Raw genomic sequence first — 19,121 nt, 5'->3', positions numbered from 1 at the left:
AGTTTTGCCCAGGAACTGAAAGCCTATGGACGATTTGCTCTGGGTCTGGCAATGGATATTATACCCATTAGCACATGTTCTTCGGAGGATGCTCCGGACATGTATTTGAATCGAAATGACGACCTCGATAAAGATGAAGGAGCGCCTACTTTGAATTTTCCGCCCAACGATCTGTGTAGACAAAAGATGTCCGAAATTGTCGTTGATATGGTTGACAGAGATATGCTCTAAACGGATAAAGCACAAAATTCTTTAAAAACACCCGATGCTTAGATTTGCTTCTGCTCCCGAATCTCTCACACACAACACACGATATTAATACCTAATAATACTTTTAGTTATGCTCAATTTGTAGGAAATATTTTCAATTGTATGTATAATTTAATATAGTTCGATGAGACGAGAAGTTTTAGGTTAGCATAGACAAACAATTGTGAACACTAGAAGAACACTAATTACACACAATATGTAAACCGTTTCCCATTTCGTTCGTGTTTCTCTAGCAGCCAACTTAAAACTTTGAAAATGTGAATTGTATTGAATTAATCTAGGTACATAACATAGATATATTTAAATGCAGACAATAGTTCCACACTTGTCGAGTTTTTTTCTAAAAACTATTGTTTTTACACATGAAGCAATAAATGACATACGAATGATAAATTGCTCATCTTCTGCATAAGCTTAATAGTCCGCTTTAGCTGTCCAAGTTCCCTTGTTGCCCAGGACGCCTTTGTCACAGTTATCCCGTAGAAACTTCAGTCCCGCTGTAATGGAGCGTTCCAGCTCCTCCTGAGTTTTGGGACGCTTCGGCAGCGAAGGTGCACTTGAATCTAGGCAATCAGGTGGCGGTATCGCAGCTCCTTGGCTTCGAGAACTTGACGAAGGCTCTTCATCCAGCTCTTCAGCAACATCTGGCGTGTAGTTGCGACGCTGGAATTGCTTTTCGCGCTTCGTAGTGTGAAAGTTACTAAACTCTCGGTTATCACTCAACAGCGCAGAAGGCGGTGGCATGCTGCTGAAGTTGGTGCGCTTCAGCGGTGCCTCGGGCATAGGTGCAAACTCTGGAGCACGCACTGCGCGCTGCTGTTCGTTCCATTGCTCCTGGGACATGGGCAAACGCTCTGCCTTGTAATGCCATTCCTCGGGTGGCTGTTCCTGTTCCTGATGCTTCTTGGCCACACCACTCTTATCTCTGTCCCAGTCGCGTATGTGCTCCTTGCGCAGCTCTTCGCGTTCCGCTTCCTCGGCCGCCTTTTCTGCAGACACTTTGTCCGCCTTTTGCTTTTGTTCCCGTTCCCTTTCCGCTGTCTCGGCTGCCGCTTCATCCTTCTTCAGTTGCTCCTCACGCTCGTAGTCCTCCTTGCTAATGGGCGGCAGTCCATTGCGTGCTCTTATTCTATTTTTTGCAGCAAATACACGATCCGCTACGATTTTGTCACGTTGAGCGCGCAAATCATCTCGTCGCTTCTGCTCCGATTGTGTTGCCTTCCGCGCTTGCTCCAGCTCGCGTTGCTGCTGCTTTCGCTCCGCTTCATCGGTGGAGAAGGCATAGTAGCCCACGCCATGAGTGCGTGCCTCATCGAAGAACACATCCTGATAATGCACATCGGGTTTGTCCACATTCTCCACCTCCTTGCGTTCCCAGTTCATGCGCTGCTCGTCATGCTTGGTCATCGTGGACAGCGCATCGCTGAACACACTTTCGGTGGGTCGTGGTCCATAGCTGGGCTCATCATCACCGCTGGCATTGCTGCCGATGTCGCTATTGTGATTGCTCCCTAGATTGCCTTTAACATCAATCATCCAATTGGCTTTGGTTTGATCCAACCGCTCTGGCATGCTGTCTGCAAGCTGCTTGTCGCGTCGCTTTGCCTCAGTCAGCTCCTTGCGCAGGCATTTTCTTGTGCGTCCCAAACAATCCACATACTCCACTTCGTCCTCATCGTTGCCCGCCACAGATTCATCAGAGCTATCACTGTCGCTGCTGCTGCTAACCCGTCGCTCTCGCGGCGTTGTTGCGCGTGGTTCTGCAGGCGGCTCTGGTTCATCTTGCTGCTCCTGCCGCTTACGATTAAACATTACCAGACAATTGTCATCGGAGTTGAGGCTCCCGCCACTGCGGCTCATGCGATCATAGAACTTACTCTTCGCCTCCAGAACTCGTCGTGATTTTTCTAACTGTGCATAGTCCTCCGCTTCATACACCTTCACTTCGTCGCTGCGACTGATTTCTGTGTAGTTTTGCTTTTTGTCGCGACCGCTGCTGCTGGATTTGGTTTTATCTCGCTCGTTGGCCGCTTTGTTAGGGCGATATTCGTTGGCTGGTGTTTTGGCAGCTTTCGCCAATTTGACTTCATGTTGTTTGCGCTGTAATTCAGCTTTTAAACTGAGCAGCGAAGATAAATTGACGCTAATCGATTTGTTCGGATCGTTCATACTCAACAAAAATACAAACAGCAAATAACGAAGAAGCGCAGCATCAGCTGTTTCAACCACTTGTGCAAAAGTACTCGATGCTCAGCTGTGAAATATCGATAAGACGAACGAGAGTGAGATTATCAAAAGCAAGATATCAGAAAGCTTTTTTTTTTAGATTTTAGAAAAATTTTCTAAGTTCACTAAAAGTCACTTATTCCGTTATAAATATAAATTTCATTTTTACTATATTATTGCGCTCCCAACGAATGTTTTAAGATCGATTTCAAAAACATCGCTGCATCGATAGTGCAGCCATCTCTAGCGAATTAAAGCGATAGCAAAATAATAAATACACATCAACAAAAAAGTTTATTTACAAACGATTTTGTATGACATGTCTGGCGCGGGCGACGAATTCCAAGTGGTTACACGGAAAAAATGGATGGCACGTAAGTGCCTAAGCAGGCGAAACCGTCACAAGTCCGAAAGCGATTACCTTAACGATTGTCCTGATGTCAATGTGGACAACTTTCAAACGTAGGTGCAAGGAACAGACTGGGTTTTTCATTGGTGATAATTTGAAGCTTGAATTCTGAATTTGTAGGCGCTTGGAGCGCATCTGTGGCGAAATGAGCCAAAGTGATTACTTCATTGTGGCCATGGAAACACTACAGCAGCAGCTAGATTCCCTTAAGCGACCGCTGGAACGTATCGTGTGCCTGGGCTTGGGTCCCTTTACTCGCACCCATCAGGCGCTACATCAAACGGCGTTTATTGTAAGCGTCCAGCGACAACACAACATTAAAGAGGCGCTGTACTATGATCCCGTATTCCGTGACAGCGAAAAAGAGCTGCTGCAACGTCTCAACGGCACAGTCATGTCTGAAGATTGTGCGGGTCGTCATGAAGCCGAAGTGCCCACGCTTTACTATCTACCCCACTGCCCATATGCCTTAATGCACAACCTGCTTTGGTGTAACTGGCAGCGCGAGAGATTGCCCAATGTTTTGCTTATCTGTAACAGCTTCGAGATGCTGACACTAAACCGTACAAAGAATACTGATGATGACCATATTAATCGCATTTCGGAACACTGCTCTGAGATTGCTCTAGAGGATGATTACGAGCAGCATAATGTGTTTAACGATCTATCGCTACATACGTTTTCCAGCGACAAGTTGCCAGCGGCAGAGGACACGGTATTCTGGACACGTTGTGCGCCCTTGAAGGTGAACGAGGATGAGCTGATTAAAGAGGTGGACATGGCTGCTTTAAGTATTGGTTCGTAGTGAAAGAGGCAATAAAGAATGAAACCACATACAAGTCTTTATAAACATTTAACCACCTTAGATTTTATTGTACTTTTTACAGACACATGAATTTGTCTAGTTCTTTGTCCTCCTTTTCTTTGGCCTTGGCCTCATCACGTTTTCGCTGTCGTTGCGAACATCGCTTGTGCTTTTTTGGAGCTGGCTTCTTGGTTAAACTTGAGCTAATCCGCTGCACCAGTTTGGGTTTCGTTTCTTCCTTCAACTTCTTCTTGGCGCGTTGCACGCCCTTCTCTTTGGCAGGAAAAGCACAAGGCAGCAGCTGTTGTTCCTCATGCAGGCGGCTGCACAGCGTCGGCGCAATGGGCAGATAGCAATTGCTATCGGTGAGAAAGTCTATGTTGCTAGGCGTCGTCCCAGTAATCAAATCTTGCAATTTAAAGCTTTGTGCTGTTGGCGCCATCAGCGGTTGACACAACAGAAATTTATCCTTGTACTTGGTTGTATAGCGTAGCAAATACTCGCCAGGCGCAACGCCTCTTAGAAGTTTGAGGAACTCGTGCAAATGGCACAGCTGTTGTGGCATGCTGATGTTGTACAGATTTTGCAGTTGTTGCTCGACTGCAGCCAATTGCAATGGTTGTTCCAGCAATGGTATGAAATCCCGCAAAGAAATGCGTGTGCAGTGTCCCACTTCGGTTTGAAGCAGCTTCAATTGCAACCAGGCTGAGATCAATTCATATTTGGTCATGACTTCACAGCCACATTCTGGTTTAGTCTCCAGTTTGAACAGGTGACAGCCCAGCGGATGTTTACCCCATGGATCATGCACTGCAGCCAACGAGAGACTGCTGTAGATTTGCAGGCCTTGCTCCGCTTCAGCGTTGCGCAGACGCCAGCTGATCAAAGCGGAATTAGCTTTTGTTTGCTTAATATGTGGAGCAGTCTCTTCTATGGGTTGCAGTTTGTAATCTAGCTGCGAAGGCCGCTTATCATTATCAGCTTCATCCTGGTGCAGTTGCTCATCAATCACTGAGACGCTGGCATCAGCATTGAACTGCAGCCACTGCGATGGCGCAAATGCAGCATAAGCCTGGCTTAAGAGACGACTATTCGTATGCCAGCCACAGTGTCGAGCGGCAAAGGGTTGCTGGAACTCAAAGGACTTAAAGTCGCTGTCGGGAATGTCGCGTATGCTCACCAGCATCTCGGTGGGCAGGTCAATGTAGGCGCCTGGTATCAGTAGCATCAAAATGGCATCAAGAGGCAGCACAAACACATCCTCATCCGCCACAGCGATGCGTTGCTTCAGCTCAGCAACAAGGCGCTGTGTCAAAGTTTTAGTTTCAAATGCTGGACACGCATAACGCTCGAGACGCACACGCAACGAGCTGAGCTCGGACTGCTTGATTTCAATCTCTGGCCAGAGACGCACTTGACCCACACGACACAGCAGCTCTATGTTCTCCATGTTGGCCTCATCCACGTTTAATGCTTTGCACTGTGGCAGCTGCGGTAATCCCGAGTGTGTTGCATAGCTGGCCGTGGGAATCGTAGGCAGCAGTTGCTGCACATAATCCGCAAACCATTTGCTGTAGCACAGCACCAGTTGCTTCATGGGTTCATAGATGCGTTCCTTTTGAGTGTTGGCGTATTCAAAGATGCGCTGCTGCACCAACTGTTCCTCAGAGCTGCGTTTGATGTGCGTGGCATGCCACACCACGGAATCCGCCTTGTCCACTTCTACGTTGCGTTGCCAGGCTAGGAGAACTCGGAGACAAGCGGCTTGCTGGGCACGGCTTAGCGACGAATGTCGTTCCTGAGGATTGGGGAATGCATAGGGCAGCTTTTGCGTACTATGATCATATACAGGCTGGGCCACAACCTGCTGAGTGCGAGGATCTCTTTGAGCGAAACTGCGGTTGTATGAAATGAAAACTTGCGCAGGTTGCTGTTGCTCTTCTTTTAATGTCTCCGCGTCCACTTCGTTCAGAAATGAAAAGAGTGTATCGTCAGCATCCTCGAATGTTTTATTAAATTCGCGGAATGATGGTTCATTGCGAAATATTGGATGTCCTTTATTTAAGCCGTCCGATTCCATTGCAATTTGTTTACGTTTTGTTTACAACACACTTGAACAGCAACTGAGCAGCTGTTATTAATTCAGAGTATTAACAGCGGTATCTATTAACAGAGCACATTAACATCTGAGGAGTGGCTCTATTCACTGTTAGAGGAGCACAAAATGGTTCCGATCGTTAAACGCCATTTTGCATTTTTAAATTTGAATTTTAATGCCACATTAAACATTTAATAATTATTAGTAGTATGAAAATAGGTAAAAATCCAAGCATATCGATTCGAACACTGTAGTCAGCAACATGTGTTTAAAATATATTATATTTTTATGGCTTATTGTGCAGCCAGTTGTGTGCGCTAAGGGGAAATCCTTTGATAATACGACAAGCTGCGAGAAAGCAAAACAACCAAAATTTGTAAGTTTATTTACTTTTCTGCATGTATAAAGTATAATTACAGTTCTCATTATCTCGAACTCAGATAAGTTCCTGCTGCAACATACAGAAAGATGATGCAATCAGCAAGTCCTGTCGCAAGTCCTTACTAAGTCAGAACAAAACCACAACTAACAATGGAGACTCTCGTAATTTAAAAACAGACAAAGTCGCTCTACATGCAGTAAGTTATCAACGACTTACTAATTAATAATAAATTATTATTGGTTGATTTTTTTAGTGCATTGCAGAGTGTGTGTTTAAGCAGAATGGTTATTTACTGGCCAACGGATCGATTAATCTGCCAGTTGTGCAAAGTAGCCTACAACAACGGTATCGAAGTGATCCCGCTTTGGCTCAGCTCATTATCAAGAGCCTAAATACATGCCTGGACTCGTGTAAGATCTTTCAGTTAATAAATATATTATTAAGTTTGAAATTATAGCCCTCCATTTAATAGCTCAAAACCGTGCCAAACAATTCGAATGGCTGCACACGAAGGATCAGTGTGACTATTATCCGGCTACTCTGCTCGCCTGCACCATGGAACAAGTCTATATTAATTGTCCAGCTTCGAAGTGGAAGAACACTGATAACTGTGTAGCGATGCAGAAATTTTTGGTGGCTTGTGATGCACGAAAATAAATGAGCCACGAAAATATCTCACATATTAGAGAACAGCAATTTAAGTGTCAATTTAATAGTAGTTTTAAAATCACAAAAAAATTTAATTTAAAGTCATATGGCCGACAATTTATTCGTCACACACCTTGAACTTCATGGTAGCCAGATCGGCTAAGCCGCACTCGATTACATCGCCTGCTTTAAAAGCTTCAGATCCATGTGGCGTGCCCGTTAGTATCAAGTCATTTTCTTCCAGCGTCATATGCTTGGATACATAGGAGATAATGTCAGGCACCTTGAAGATCAAGTCGGCTGTGCAACCGCTTTGTTTTAACTCTCCATTAACTTTCAGCCACAGTGGCAGCGCATGTGGATCTTGCACAGCATCGAAGGGTATAAAAGAGGATACAGGGGTTGATGTATCGAATCCCTTGCCTAATGTCCATGGGCCGCCAGTGGCACGTGCTGCCGTCAGATTGCATTGGGCAGTGAGGTCCAGGGCCAGGCAATAGCCACCCACATATTCCATAGCATGCTCTTTGGACACATTTTTGCAGCGAGAACCGATGACAACGCCCAGCTCCACTTCGTAGGCCACCTTGTTGAACACTTTGGGCAGCTAAATAAAGAATAAGTTAGAAATATCCATACAATCAGAAGTCAAGTGGAACTTACGACAATGGGAGATCCTTCGCGAATATAGGAACTTGTGGGCTTCAGGAAGACGAGGGGCACTGTGGGCACAGCCACTTTCCTGGCCTTGACAGCGCACCTGCGTATGGCATACAAGTGGTTTAACGAAAACAATCCTCAATCTCAATATGAATCTAAAGAGTATCAATTACATGTAGTTCAGCGCTACTCCCACAATCTTTTTGCCATTGAAGACGAAGTTGGCTGTATCTTGGTTGCGTTGGCAAGCCATGCGTAAAGTGTTGAAAAGTCGCACCACTGAAAAAGTTTAACAATTTACATTTATATTTATTTAAAACTGCTTCTACAATATATTAGTATGACAGAATTTAACCGACTATTCGTTGGCTTACAAAATAAAGAGCGACCACTGCGGTCAAACGAATGTGAGCGAATGTTTCGATTTTAATTAGAACGATGTTAATAGACACTTACTTGCGTCAACGTTGAGTTTATTGGGCTCGAAGGTTATCTGGAGACGTGCCCCCCCTCAGCCTAAAATAGTTTATCAATAGCAGAAATTAAATAACAGAATCCAAAACAACTGATCGGGTGTGAACTAGTTCAGTTGAGCAACTAAAGTCAGAGTGGCCATTTTACACCAAACTGGTTTTATTTTGCAGCAACACTCGTGTAGAGCTGTATTTGTAAGTTATTAAAATAAATAATAAAAATGTTAATAAAATTTAAAAAAATGGGAAGTACGTTTTATTTATTCGTTAATTAAGGTAATACAAAAAACAAATTTCAATATCGATACATGGGGAGTGCAACTATGGCCATAGCTATCGCTAGGGTCAGAAAAGATGTTTGTGGCATCGATACTTGGACAATTTTCGTATTGACCAACAGCTTAAAGTGAAACAAAGTGTTTAAAGAATAATTTTCAAAGAAATGAAATGCATTTAAAATATTTTATTGGCTTTTGAAAAACATAAACGCTTGTCAAGAAAAAAAGATGTTTCACAAAAATTTAATAATATCGATTCATCGATTTTGCCCTCGATGTTTTCCCACCTCTATACTCACACACACTGACAACATCTACGTGCCGTCGCTTATGGTGGAGAGAAAAAAATCCGAAAATATAATTTAAATTAATCGTAATAGTGTAACACAAACAAACACGCGTGCTTTTGCGGGCAATTGCACGGTGTAATTGCAATCCTTCTATTGCGCGAATGAAATAAAAATTCAATAATAAAGAAAAGCGAAGCAAGTCCAATAAAAACTATAAAAGAATGACTTGTCAAAAAGAATAACACATATTTGTTGGAGGCAGTAACGCGCGGCGTGGTGAATAAATATAAAGCGCGAACGAGAAAGCAATGAAAATTGTGAGTGGGTAAAAACGAGAAAGCGCTAAAGTCACCACCCTGAGAAGAGAGTTGTAGTAGATGGACAACCTCAAACCGAAATTTCTATATAAATTTCTTGCAAGTTATAATAGTTTAATAATGCCTAATTACCAATTAATGAAAACGTACATGTGCTAAGTTCATATAAATAAAAATAAACGTATTGCTAACTTAAGCTATTGCGAAACAATATATTTGTGTGTGTGGTGGTAGTGTACTCTCAATAAATAGCAGCAGCAAGCAACCAGCCAAGCAGCAAATATAAATTCAACAAAACACAACAACAGCAGCAACAGAAACAACACAATGATGAAAATGGAGACTGACAAAATAATGGACGAGACTAACTCCAATGCACAAGCAGTAAGTTCATCATTATTTTTTTCTTCAGGTGTAATTAATGAGTTGAGTTTCTTATACATATAAGTATGTATTTCGCAGCGTATATATGTAAGTGTGTACGTATATAAGAGTGAGCAACAACGTACATACATAAATGCTCAAGGTGTCACACATACAATTGCAAACATATATATATTTATTTATGTATGTTTTATTTTCGTATGCATATCTACACATACATTTGTATGTAGATTGAAACATACATATGTACATATGTTATAAATTTTGCACTCGTGCACTCTATTAAAAATTCGTTAGCTTTTCTTTGACGCTTTTTCTTGTTGTTGCCTTACACACATTTCATATTCTATCGCCACCTTAATCAAATCAAAATTGCTTTTATTTATTTAATAGTGTGTTTTGAGTATATTTGTGATTAACAGTTAATAATTGGCCTTCATTACTTTCAAGTTTTTGTTTATGTTCGCTACAGTGTTGTATAAATATTCGTATTTATTTCAATCTGTTCGCTCAAATTGCTGTTTACATAGATAATTTGGTTTATTGTGCGTAAATATGAGAGACTGACACTGAGGGAGATGGAGAAGGGAAAGTAGAAGGCGGAGGCGTGAATAGAGTGAAGGTCAGTTACCCCCTCTCCCCACCCCACCCCAACCCATTGGGCATAGCCAGTTCAATTCCATTAAATGCTTCTCCATTATTTACTTGATTTTCTGGGTCAAAAGTTGATGTTTTATTTTTATTTTTTTGGCAAAACGTTGTACGCACTCAGTCAGCAATTAAGTTTCATTTGAGTCATCTTTGTTGTGGTTGCGTTGCAAAAGCTGAGCTGAGCTGACATCAAGGTGAAATAATGTCGAGGGAAATATTATTATTATTATTTTGTATAATTTTTTTCTTCGCTTATCATTAAGATTTGGCAGTCTCAGAGTCTCGACAGTAAATAGGTCTTAAATACAGGCCGCATATTTGTTACTAAATTGTACAAGGCTACAAAACCGGTTTATTTTTTTTTTGCGGTCCCTTGTGTTATAATTTAGACATGCATAATCTCAAATAAAGGGTCTTTAAATATAACGAGCACAATTAATGATTCATGTCAATTGGCATAGAAGCACCTTAAGTAATTTCTAGTAAACTGACCTAGGAGGCTCTTGTCACAATTAAATTGCAAAACTGACGTATTATTTGCACCATGAAGTGACCAATATTAGTCTGTTGGAGGTCAGCAATAGTCTCGAAAAGTCATTAACTAAATCTTGGCAAACGATTTCAACTTTAATGTTTAATGCAAAGGCAAACAAATGGCGCTAACAACTATGATATTGCAATTAAATAAAGCGCTGCTGAAAAACGTGTACACGCACACTATTGTAGCATAGCATTAACTAAATGATACACACACACTAGTGCATGTGTAAACAAGGTTTAAAAGTAGTCAAGGTATTAATACATATAGAGAGCACAGCAACTAGAGATATATACAAAAACTTACTAATCGCGCACATACAGATAGTCTTTGTATGTATATGGATGTATATATAAATTGTTGGCGTTGCAGTTAACTTAATTATAAAGAATGACTCACAATTAGGCCGTCTCTTTATGTTTATTGTTCAAAAGAAATCTTTCAACTAAATTTTCGAAATAATCCAGGGTATTAAAAAACGTTTTTAGCAAGTGATGAGATAAATTCTATATTCCAAATGATTGTTTATATTATGTTAATCTTTGCCATCTTTTAAGTCATCATGTTGATATTTCCTTTATTTTAATAAATTATGTATACTTTACTAGAGTGGCGAAACTTATTACTGTAATATATTTTTGTATATGACGAAGTTTATTTAGATGAATATTCTGTTATTGTTCACCACGTGTATTAAAACCTTTTTCATTCGTCTTGGTACCGAGATCATAAACTAATAACCTCACTCAGTTAACATAATCTGTGCGAGCTTCTGAATTGATCTCTGTTTGTATCACGTATTAAGCTTGAAGGTTCGCTTATCCGCTAAGCATTAAGCTCTGCTTATCCTAATAAGTGTAGTAACGAAAAAGCAGAAAATACAAAAACAAAAAAAGAGAGGCAAACTTCAAGCTCAACTAATTGCTCAAGTTTATTTGCTGGTCTCGTCGCCAACTCGTCTGAGAGTTGCACAATCTTCGCTTGGCACATAACCTGCCATTATTCATTTTATACCAAGACCTGAGCTACCTACTTTCGAGCACTTTTACGAGGTGCCCTCTGACATTGTCAGACCCACAAACAAACAAAGGCAGCAAAATAAATATAGAAACAGAAAGAGAAAGATAAGGAGAGAGTGGGCAGCATATATTACATAGTAATTTAGTACTCAAGTAAAGTTTCATAATTCACATTTCGCATTGTTGTTTTAATTGAAATTCTTTCTTACAGTTCACAACCACAATGCTGTACGATCCGGTGCGCAAGAAAGATTCATCGCCCACATATCAGTCGGAGCGGGAAGTCTGCTTTCAGTACTTTACACAGTGGAGCGAATCGGGGCAGGTTGACTTTGTTGAGCAGCTGCTGACGCGCATGTGCCACTATCAACATGGACAGATCAATGCGTATCTGAAGCCCATGCTACAGCGCGACTTTATAACATTGTTGCCAAGTAAGTACATAAAATATCATCTCTTTTAATGTTATGCAACAGACAAACTCAAACAAAGAATAATGAAATCGTTTGATAATGCATAAAAGATGAGAAGTACAATATCTTCTCGATGTCGCTTAGATGAATAATGGATTGTCTAATTGAAGTTAGGATGCGTTGAAATAAAATCGAAGAATATCTCAGTATTTAATTATCATGATTAAATATTTCGGTACAGAAATCTATAATCAAGTTCTTCTAGTGATATATGTAACATTATGGCGGATGGCAACAGCAGCAATCTTCACCCTGCATCGATAAAGAGCAATGGAAAGTAGTAGACCTTTTGTCTGTGTAGAATATGAATAATAAGATTCGAATATCTAATAATACAAATATAATACCTCATCTACAATCATAGCCACCATAGCCACAATGGTGAGCATCACTTTCTTGTTGTAAAAATCTTCAGCAGCCTCAATGCATCCTTTGGTAAATTTAATGTCATCCGCATTAAAATCCTTGTGACAGACAGGAAATTGCTCCTTGTCAATGTAGTCTTCTGGCCCAGATTTCCCACAGCATTTTAGCTATCGATTGAATCGTTGAATCTCACAAACTTTACAAACAAAAGTAGTTTACAGAACTCACATGCTGTTGCATCATGAAGAATGCGTTTTTATCATTTTCGGTGTCCAGCCAAAGATATTCCACTCTTCTCTTCGCCTTCTCGATGTGACAGTTGTATGTGATGAAAAGAGCCAGGACAATGGTGAAGATAATGCCAAGCACAATGAACAGCATTTGTGTTAGATAAAAGAACTCGACGTGCCTGCGATACCAAAATGCACCTAATGCTCCTGCAAGGATCAGCACAATGCCGCACACCACAAACATTCTGCGTATGGAAGTAGTCCAATAACACACTAGTTCCACCTGCATGTATGAATGATCGATGGGTAGATAAAATCCGCCCATTATCAAGGATATACCCACGAACTAATAAGTAACTGAGTTAGTGATGCGATCCTTCAATTCAATTCTAATTCAGATTACTCACAGCGAATTCCACTGACTGCATGTGGTTAATCCATAGCAGGACCTCTAATGTGATAATTTTCATGTAATTAGTATCTAAATTAAAACTAAACTATTTCGACAGCCCTAACATTTATTTGACAGTATTCAACAGGATTACGTAGACTGATTTTCCGACTACTTATACATAAATCACTCGCCATTTATGCAACAATTTGCACAAAATGAGGTAGATAATCTAAGGGAAGATGTGGATCAATATCATTTCCAATTTAGTAGGATTAGTTTACGCACCAGCAATACAATGACTACGCTATTGAAGATTATACAATCGTTTCTTTTCTGATTAAAATAGTCTTTGATCGCATGTGAGCAGGTTTGTTGAAATGGCTGCCCACGCATATTAAAGTTGAAGTAGCACGACATTCTCAGCACATAATCGCCTTCAGTGTAGTCTTTAATGCCATTAATGCCACAGCAAAAGAACTGCCAGAAATATATTTCACATATTTAAGAATATGGTTCTTGTTATATAGTCGAGTTTACCCGAATCTGTAACTCCATCATATCGACTGTTCTGTTCTTATTCGCATACTCTTCCCAGCATTCATTGAGATAGTCATCGGCCCTTCGAGCAGTCGAAGCAAATACAACGATAACAATTACCAATATATAGAGCAAAATTGTGGTTATAATGAGGCAAAAGTGCTGCGAATAGAGAATATTATCGATGACAGATAAATGTTCCAAATACTTGCCACTTTTAGCAGAAGACCCTGATGAGCATTGAACCAGCAACCACCTGCAAAGCCAACGACAATGGTTGCCACGCCGCAAAGTATAAAGATATGTGTTATAACATGACTGCCATAGCCGATTTTATCCGCACTAATGTGCACCAAGCTATCATTCAACACGAGTCCCACCCATATAGCTCCAGTGCCGATAATCTAAGGGAGTTGCATCTTAATAAGAGCTATCGAGTTAACAGTTTACATACATACTATCAAAGCATAGGTTAAAATGTAGATGATCCATCGAACGATGGCTTCCTTAACTGAATCCTCAGAGGCCTTGTCATATCCTATGGTCTCATCCTCTTCAGGCTCAGATACAAATGATACTGTCCGAGCTGAACCACGTAACATTTTATTAGATTCGAATTTTTCGAATAAATTGTTTGATGAATAACGAAATATTCTTTAATGTGTCATTGGGTAGATTTTTCGAGTAACATTTCTAAAAATTAATCAATGAAAGATTGTGAAAAGCTTGACAAGAGAAACTTGCCAAAATTCTTTGCAAATCGTCGACAGAAACTAAAATAAAGTCACAACTAGATAAGAATGGTGAAAGGAAGAGATAAATGTTTATAGGCAGCAGGCAGCAAAGTAATACAACGAAGTGAAAAACAATTACAACAAAGAACAGTAACAACACAGTGAACGAAACATGAAGGTAACTCGAATAAATCCCCCACATTTAACTCGCTCCCCATCACCACCTCTCTGTCCCCCCCCTTCCCCGTTTACGTTCAATCCTGCTGACTGTTGCTGTGCAACTGTTTTTTGATTGGTTGGCAAGTGCGGGGAGCACAGGTGTTGTGGGGTGGTGGCGGGTTGGGGGCTCTGTTGTTGGAAGTCGTTGGCGTTGCTTATGTTGTTGACTCAAAGGTCATTGCTTCCCCATTAAACGCGCTTTGCCGGAACAAAAAGCAAAGCAAAGCAAAACAAAACAAATGCAAAAGAAAAAAAATCGAAAAGTAAAAAACCTGAGCAAAACGACATATTTTATTCAATGAACAAAACAATAAACATGAAGGAGAATCACTTTAATTATAGTTATGAAAGCAACAATAAGAAGTTTAATAAATTCTTTATTAGTCGCGTGATATACTAGAAGAAATAGAACAGTCAATAGAATGTGGTACATATTTGCCTTAAACAGAGTTTATCAATGTTGAGAATTTGAGGTTGAATGTACTCCGGATATCCTTAGGTGCATAATTATGGCATATTGAAGTCAGAGGTTCGTCCCAAGAGTTTTTCACTTGCAAAACAAGGCACACAACTTGTGAACAAAGAGAGACAGAGAGAGAGTTGTCAGGATGTGTTAAGAGAAAGGAAAACGAAGAATGGGAGCGGGAAATAAGCACCGTTGTTTCCTCCATTTACATTGTAATGCACTTCAAAGGCAGCTAACCAGGCACACTCACACACACATATACACACACAGTGAGGTCAGACAGACAGAAAGATAGACGCGCAGAACTGACTGAGGATAGGCTGGCGACATGGACCGTTAGACGACAACAGCAACAGCAACAACTGCTGCAACTGCAACGACAGCGACAGCGACAACTTGAACTACATCAACGTTGCAATGTTGTTGTCTCAGTTCAGTCTCAGCTGCAAAGTCACTTTGCTCGCCGACTGCCAAAGCGAGTTATGCACATTTTTAATTGTGTTTGGCAAATGCAGCACTTTATGCACTTCACTCTAGCTAGACCAGCGCACAGGGCGCTCTCTCCACCTCGTTTCGCTTGATGCATGCCACACACACACTCTCGTTGCACGTTGATTCATTCCCTTCTTATCCATGACTTGTGACATCTGTCGATTGGACGATTTCAATTCGCCACTCCCGCTGCTAAATGCTGCTTCAAATGCCGTTAGGCGCGTCACAAAGTCACAGTCATAGTCTCGTCTCGTCTCTGGAGGTGGCGCGTGGGTTTTGGGAGCACCTACGATGAGCCAAAGTTTCACTGGGAATATCGTATCGTGGCTTCATTAGCGTGATGCGAACGAGATATGCACCAACTCGATTACAATCCGGATCTGCAGTGAGTCACAACTTGCGGCTCTCTAGGCTCACGATACATGTACTTATTTATATACATACATATTTAAGTGTATTTATATAGGTAGTTAAATATATGGTGGCATACTGCTTAATCACTTGGTTGAGTTTGGAAGAGCTTGCAAGGAAGCTAAGCAAACTGAAAGTGCTGTGTGTTGAGTCATCAACTCACATTGGGTTCATTCAAGTGCATGTTTCATCTTGAAGCTGTTGAACTTCAGCAAAATATACTTGCCTATATTTAGTGTAAATCAACTACTAGATAGTTCCATATATTTTGCAAAGCAACGTAACTGAGAAATTGGGTCATATATAATATTTTAATATGTGCCATTCGCAAATAAGTTTTAGTTTGTAATTAGAGGCAATAATAATACATCATGCTCAGTTCTAAACAATCACAAAATGTTCGCATTATAATGGTGGGGTTCGTTATTATTATAATTATTACATTTGCTTATTGTTTTAAGACCATAAATATTGAAAGAAAAGCTAAATCTCCAATAATTATTTGCATTTGTTTATTGTGCTTTCCAGAAAAAAGGTCTGGATCACATTGCCGAGAACATCTTATCGTATTTGGATGCTGAATCACTCAAGTCCGCCGAACTAGTGTGCAAGGAATGGCTGCGCGTCATATCCGAGGGCATGCTTTGGAAAAAGCTCATTGAGCGCAAGGTGCGCACAGATTCCTTGTGGCGTGGACTCGCAGAGCGTCGCAACTGGATGCAGCATCTGTTTAAGCCACGACCCGGACAAATACAAAGGCCACACTCATACCATCGCGAACTGTTCCCCAAGATAATGAATGTGAGTACCTTAATCGATACTTTGTTTTCTATATTTACTAACATTTTTAATTCCTTTTTCGGTTATAGGACATAGATACCATAGAGAATAACTGGCGAAGCGGACGTCACATGCTGCGTCGCATCAATTGTCGATCAGAGAACTCGAAGGGTGTCTATTGCCTGCAGTATGACGATGGCAAGATTGTGTCCGGTTTGCGCGATAACACCATTAAGATATGGGATCGCACGGAGCTCCAGTGCGTCAAGGTATGTCACGATTGTGAATTTTGCCGGCTAACAGACACTTAATAATTGATTTAATTCCATTTATTTTAGACTTTGATGGGACATACTGGTTCGGTGCTGTGCTTGCAGTATGACGATAAGGTGATTATTAGCGGCTCGAGTGATTCGACGGTGCGTGTTTGGGATGTTAACACTGGGGAAATGGTCAACACATTGATACATCATTGCGAGGCGGTGCTACATTTACGCTTCAATAATGGAATGATGGTGACCTGCTCCAAGGATCGTTCGATTGCCGTCTGGGACATGACCTCGCCTAGCGAGATAACGTTGCGACGCGTTCTTGTTGGCCATCGTGCGGCCGTCAATGTGGTGGACTTTGATGAGAAGTACATTGTGTCCGCTAGCGGTGATCGCACCATCAAGGTGTGGTCCACATCGAGCTGTGAATTTGTGCGTACCCTGAATGGCCACAAGCGTGGCATCGCTTGCTTACAGTATAGGGATCGTCTTGTGGTCAGTGGCAGCTCTGATAACTCAATTAGGTGAGCACATGAAATTAAATCACAATTGTTGGAATGTTTATTAAACTTATCATTCTTCTTAACAGGCTGTGGGACATCGAGTGCGGCGCCTGTCTGCGCGTTCTGGAGGGCCACGAAGAACTGGTGCGCTGCATCCGCTTCGATACGAAGCGAATTGTCAGCGGCGCTTATGATGGCAAAATTAAAGTGTGGGATTTGGTTGCCGCACTTGATCCGCGAGCCGCTTCCAATACATTGTGCCTCAATACGCTCGTGGTGAGTTCATTCTAATCATTTGTGTCGAATACTATATGTGTTTGCATAATATATGGAAGTATGGAGTACTAATTTATTATTATTTAGGAGCACACTGGTCGCGTCTTTCGCCTGCAATTCGATGAGTTTCAAATTGTGAGCAGCTCGCACGATGATACTATTTTGATATGGGACTTTCTAAATTTCACACCCAATGAGAATAGGACTGGCCGAACACCGTCGCGTAAGTCGAAAGTCTTTCAACTTTCACTTTATCTCATTAAAATAAATATTATGTATTCACGATTTTAATGTTGTTTATTTTAGCGGCCCTTATGGAACATTAACATTTTGTGCAAAGGCAGCTAAGGGAGCTTCAGCTGTATTCCTCCAGCGATGAGGAGGAACAGGAAGGGAATGAAAACGACAATGATGATGATAATGAAGATGATGATGATCAGGAAGATAACATCGATTTGGAAGAGATCGACTACGATGAAGTTGATGTTGATCTTCTTTTCAACGATGATGATGATGATGATCAACATTAAAACTAATGAATTATAAGCCAGCAGACAGCATTGAGACTCGTCCATTAAATTATATTGAAATCACGGTACTGCGATCTCAAATTCTACTGAAATGCAACAACAAAATATAAGAAACAAACAACACTATAAATACTACAACAACAAACTCAACAGAAAAACATATATTAACATTTAAACAAACAAAAACACGCATGCGCATAATGTGAATTAATGAAGTTATTAAAGAATACCACAACAACAAATCCAATAAGAGAGAATATAACAAATATTTTTGCATAAACTGGCTGTTAGGTTTGAGAATTGTACGAAAACAAGAAAACTACAAAATGATAATATAGTATACAAAAATATAAACAGAATAATATATTAGTTAATTAGGCATTATAGACATAATTAAGGTCAGTCTGTGTAAATCGTTGAATTGACTGTTTGTGCAAGCGACAGTTGCACAGTAAATAATGTAACTAATGTTTAGCTCAAATATCTACCAGCGCATTGAGCTGAGTGCGGCTTTAACGGAATCTTGAAATATGAGGAATGTCGTTTTTTACACATTGAATGCGATTTAGAATATGATATGAAAAAATACAGAAAAACAAAAGAAACCTAAAAGCAAAACTGTCAGATCGTACAGAGTATAGTCTTTAGCCTAGGTGTTAGTTAAAGCTTCATAAACTTGGCGAACATTATTTTTGAGTTTTTGAACCTTACGAATCGCTTTTCTCATACTGCACATTTTGTAATCTAATTTACATGCCTAATGTTTGTGTTAAAAATGTAAAAAATAAAAAAAATTAATATAAACTATATTTATTAGAACTTAAGTAAGACATTTAAAAAGAAATGAATGAAATCATTATATGTGTAAAAAGACATGAAAGTCGTATTTGTTTAATTTGGAACTTGAAGTAAACATTGCGACTTAATACTGTTGGTTAGGCAAAAAAAACTATGAAAGCTTAAGTAAATAAAAATATTATCTGCAATATTTAA

General features: G+C 40.4%; 7 protein-coding genes across 11 annotated transcripts in view; 4 read left to right on the top strand and 3 right to left on the bottom strand.

Moving 5' to 3' along the window:
* Positions 1-663, top strand: part of LOC133837805 (uncharacterized) — a 2,510-nt gene extending 1,847 nt beyond the window's left edge. The window contains exon 5 of the mRNA XM_062268696.1: positions 3-663. Coding sequence (XP_062124680.1) covers positions 3-231 — 229 coding nt within the window. The 3' untranslated portion in view covers positions 232-663. The remainder of the gene's footprint in view (positions 1-2) is intronic.
* LOC133837811 (acylpyruvase FAHD1, mitochondrial) overlaps positions 1-14,125 on the bottom strand; it is a 17,877-nt gene extending 3,752 nt beyond the window's left edge. The window contains exons 1-9 of one of the 4 annotated variants that reach the window (XR_009893869.1): positions 13,907-14,118; positions 13,449-13,852; positions 13,197-13,388; positions 12,925-13,140; positions 12,516-12,863; positions 12,269-12,454; positions 7,672-7,777; positions 7,502-7,598; positions 7,400-7,445 (exon numbers count right to left, since the gene is read on the bottom strand). Coding sequence is in view for 3 of the 4 variants with exons in the window: in XM_062268703.1 (XP_062124687.1) it covers positions 12,113-12,214; positions 12,269-12,454; positions 12,516-12,863; positions 12,925-12,987 (699 nt within the window). In the remaining variant the exon portion in view is untranslated. Of the gene's footprint in view, positions 1-6,865; positions 7,446-7,501; positions 7,599-7,671; positions 7,778-7,872; positions 7,892-7,954; positions 8,109-12,100; positions 12,215-12,268; positions 12,455-12,515; positions 12,864-12,924; positions 13,141-13,196; positions 13,389-13,448; positions 13,853-13,906 lie in introns of those variants that run through there. The other 3 variants (XM_062268703.1, XM_062268704.1, XM_062268705.1) reach the window with 3 other exon arrangements.
* Positions 17-2,532, bottom strand: LOC133837802 (coiled-coil domain-containing protein 174). The gene has a single exon (XM_062268689.1). It carries the CDS (start codon positions 2,437-2,439, stop codon positions 685-687), a length of 1,755 nt encoding a protein of 584 aa, XP_062124673.1. The 5' UTR covers positions 2,440-2,532; the 3' UTR covers positions 17-684.
* On the top strand, positions 2,669-3,760 carry LOC133837809 (SRR1-like protein). Its single transcript, XM_062268699.1, has 2 exons — positions 2,669-2,958; positions 3,026-3,760. The coding sequence occupies exons 1-2, from the start codon at positions 2,816-2,818 to the stop codon at positions 3,708-3,710; spliced, it is 828 nt and encodes a 275-aa protein (XP_062124683.1). The 5' UTR covers positions 2,669-2,815; the 3' UTR covers positions 3,711-3,760.
* On the bottom strand, positions 3,746-5,926 carry LOC133837800 (little elongation complex subunit 2). Its single transcript, XM_062268687.1, has one exon. It carries the CDS (start codon positions 5,788-5,790, stop codon positions 3,787-3,789), a length of 2,004 nt encoding a protein of 667 aa, XP_062124671.1. The 5' UTR covers positions 5,791-5,926; the 3' UTR covers positions 3,746-3,786.
* Positions 5,938-6,886, top strand: LOC133837812 (uncharacterized). The gene is made up of 4 exons (XM_062268706.1): positions 5,938-6,184; positions 6,249-6,386; positions 6,444-6,600; positions 6,663-6,886. Exons 1-4 carry the CDS (start codon positions 6,071-6,073, stop codon positions 6,845-6,847), a joined length of 594 nt encoding a protein of 197 aa, XP_062124690.1. The 5' UTR covers positions 5,938-6,070; the 3' UTR covers positions 6,848-6,886.
* Positions 8,522-19,121, top strand: LOC133837804 (beta-TrCP). 2 transcript variants are annotated; one of them, XM_062268694.1, is made up of 8 exons: positions 8,522-9,240; positions 11,660-11,882; positions 16,300-16,571; positions 16,640-16,819; positions 16,889-17,343; positions 17,409-17,598; positions 17,686-17,821; positions 17,905-19,121. In XM_062268694.1, exons 1-8 carry the CDS (start codon positions 9,184-9,186, stop codon positions 17,922-17,924), a joined length of 1,533 nt encoding a protein of 510 aa, XP_062124678.1. In that variant the 5' UTR covers positions 8,522-9,183; the 3' UTR covers positions 17,925-19,121. The 2 variants fall into 2 exon arrangements, with proteins under 2 accessions (XP_062124678.1, XP_062124679.1); XM_062268695.1 differs by lacking the exon at positions 8,522-9,240 and having other exon boundaries at positions 11,741-11,882; positions 16,299-16,571.

The sequence above is a fragment of the Drosophila sulfurigaster genome, chromosome 2R, assembly GCF_023558435.1.
Source record: "Drosophila sulfurigaster albostrigata strain 15112-1811.04 chromosome 2R, ASM2355843v2, whole genome shotgun sequence".
Lineage (NCBI taxonomy): Eukaryota > Metazoa > Arthropoda > Insecta > Diptera > Drosophilidae > Drosophila > Drosophila sulfurigaster.
This window is presented reverse-complemented; position numbering and strand designations above follow the sequence as displayed.